The sequence below is a fragment of the Temnothorax curvispinosus genome, unplaced genomic scaffold (assembly GCF_003070985.1).
Source record: "Temnothorax curvispinosus isolate PA1 unplaced genomic scaffold, ASM307098v1 QBEX01009941.1, whole genome shotgun sequence".
NCBI lineage: Eukaryota > Metazoa > Arthropoda > Insecta > Hymenoptera > Formicidae > Temnothorax > Temnothorax curvispinosus.
The window spans coordinates 1-2,800 of NW_020219721.1; the positions used below are offsets into that span (position 1 = coordinate 1).

General features: G+C 47.4%; 1 protein-coding gene across 1 annotated transcript in view; it reads right to left on the reverse strand.

Annotated features, from left to right (window-relative positions):
• Positions 1–669: 669 nt before the first annotated feature.
• Positions 670–2,800, reverse strand: part of LOC112459571 (lysine-rich arabinogalactan protein 19-like) — a gene marked incomplete at its 3' end in the record, with an annotated part of 2,872 nt that continues 741 nt past the window's right edge. The window contains exon 2 of the mRNA XM_025023751.1: positions 670–727. Within this exon, the coding sequence (XP_024879519.1) occupies positions 670–727 (58 nt within the window). The remainder of the gene's footprint in view (positions 728–2,800) is intronic.

A 2,800-nucleotide genomic window follows, 5' to 3' on the forward strand; every position in this document is an offset into this window, starting at 1 on the left:
GCTCAGTGATAATCAAGTCATTTCAATATATTTAACATGTTTTATTGCATTAGTGCCCAAGGGCAGCTGGAAGGGCCAATAAGGCCGCGTATACCTTATTTTATATTCATTTATTAGTTTGATATCATATTTAAAGATTGCGATTAATTTTACACAGCGAGAACCAATGGGAAGCGTCCCAGGCCATTCTTACATTATTTCACCCCAAAGTATTGTACAATTATGCATCTATTTTAGTTCTATTACTTGCATTAACAACCAGAGGGATGAGTTCCCGATAATAAAATAACGATTTTATGTATTTTAAAAATTTTATTAGTTTTACATTTTTCTTACACTTTACGGAACTATCTGCATTATCTTTTACGACCTTCAGCCAGTCAGAGTACAAGTTATGCATAAGTATGATAATAATTAACGATCAAGAAGGTCGATTTAGATTCACCAACACCTATTTCAACCGTTCAATACATTTTTGATGATTTTTTAGTTCTACACTTTATTACATTTTATTGTACTTTTTACACTTTTGATGGCTTTAAGCCACGGCGAGCATGTAGAGCCCAATTTTTAGTTTTTAACATTATTCCCTGTCGATTTAAAGAATAATTAGTATAAGATTATGCGTGCGATAATATTAAGTTCATTTTACTTACCTTTAATACTTACCTTTATTCATGCCGAATTCGGTGATGAGATAAGACGATTCCATGATGATCCTGGGTACCTGAAAAATAGAAATAAATTTAAAAAAACGGCCCATGTGCGAATGTCGGACTTCTGCCAGAGTTGTCCGCATGGCCCAGAAGTGGCACAATATTGGCTGCCAAGACATGATGGGTGGTACTGCCCCAGTACGGATAAACCGCTAGATCAGTATTGTGCCAGTCTCGGTGACCAGTACTCCCATGCAACTATATTCTGTTCCGAGGCGAGTCTCGTCTCAGTACTGACCGTGTATAAGGCCAGAAATGATATTGATCTACGGCCGAAAGTCGGCTCAGTACTGGGGATGTATTGGGTCGACTTAGAAAATTTTCGCTCGGGACCGGAGGTAACAACCGCGCGAAAGCAACACGCTGTAAGGGGATTTAGAAAGCTTTTTGCTCAAGCGGCGCCGGAGGTAACGACCGCGGCACGAAAGCAACACGCCGCGAGTGATATGGTAATCAGTGTTGTCCCCGTACTAGTACTCTGTGTCGGGCCAAAGTTGGCGCCAAGACTGGGACCCGTGTTATCATTCCGACATTGCCCCAGTAATGACCCCGATCTTAACTCTGGCACCAGTACCAAGCCGGCACTGAGCCTTTTTGAAATTCGCACATGGGGGGTAATACTTACCTGAATACACTTACCTAGGGTCGTGATTCGTCATTGTGACTTTTCGAGAGTCACTCGGTGCAGATCAAGTAACTCCCTGTTCGCTTGCGCGAAATCCATCGGTGCAGCGACGTGATTGGTTCACGCACGACAGAACGAGCGATAGCCAACTCACGTTGTTGCATTTTAGTGTAGCATCTCCAGAGTGTAGGTGCCGAGTCTCCGACAACGACTCGGCGTATCCCAGTGCACAAGGTGCAGAAGGAATCGTGCCATCTACACCCTATGACACGATTGGCCAATGCGAGGGCCGCGCGTAGCAAAGGCTTCGCGCCTAAACGAAAGGTTCAGCGCATGCGTGAGCCTAAAGTAGGAGAGTCACACTCGTTCCTCCCGGACAGTCTTTCGCGAGCTTTTGGTGCGTCAACACGTATAACGGTTGCGCAATAATAATTGAATCCGAGAGTTTTATCCCGTGATCCGCTAGCGTCATTAGCGTGAATATTCAATATTGTAGAGACAGTGAGAGCGCGATACGGGAAATATTCCTTGCGCCTATCGGTCAAACCGACAATTGCACACAGCGGTAACGACGATTCGAAAACCCTCGACGCAATTACACGCGATCGAGCGGACCCGTCCGCGACACGGAGATTGCTGTACGACAAATATAAAACAACCTGGCTTCGAAGCGCGGATCTAGCTCGCGGCTGGTCTGGGTTCAAAAGAGGCGCGGAGGAGCAGAAACGTGACGAGGTTGGCAAAATAAAGTGTATCGTCTTGGTTAATGAAAATAACAAAAGTTTATTCTATAACCAGTGCACGCGATATTTACAACGGGTTAATATATGCAATAACAAGTTTTCGCGATATGTACAGCGGGTTAATCTGGATTCGGTAACAAGGGATTTGGTAACAGAGTCTGCCCCCGTTCGGATAGCCTTGTGGATGAAGCTGGTCGTTTGCCGAGACACACTCGGTGAAAACAAAGTATGCCAGAGGCGCTCTATCATCTTTCGGACTGGCTTGGTGCGGGAACTCAGGATCGTTCGGTGAAACGGATGATCAGGAAATCGCAAACTAGCGTTAGCGACGCCTGGCTTATATACGCGTCGCGACGGCGTTACGGAGTGGCGGGGGTAGCGACGGCGATCGCGAGCGCCGGGATGGTGCGGCGGAACGGTCGGTGATTACGGTGTCCCGACGCCGCGATCGCGTTTGGCAGTCTACGGTCGCCTTCGGCCCCGCTCGGCGCCTCGAGGCGGTCGCCGCGGTAAGTCCGTTCGCGGACTTCCTAACAGTACATGCTAACGTTAAAAAAATACGGTGGGCACACCGTGCCCGTTCTTCACTCTGCGGGTGGTCGGCTGGGTGGTTCGGCAGGGCGTTTATGCCGGAACGATGCAGTTTCAGGGGGTGCATCGTTACATCACCCCCCTCCTTGAAAAGCGCGAACTGGGCGCTCTAGGGTTTCGGCTTT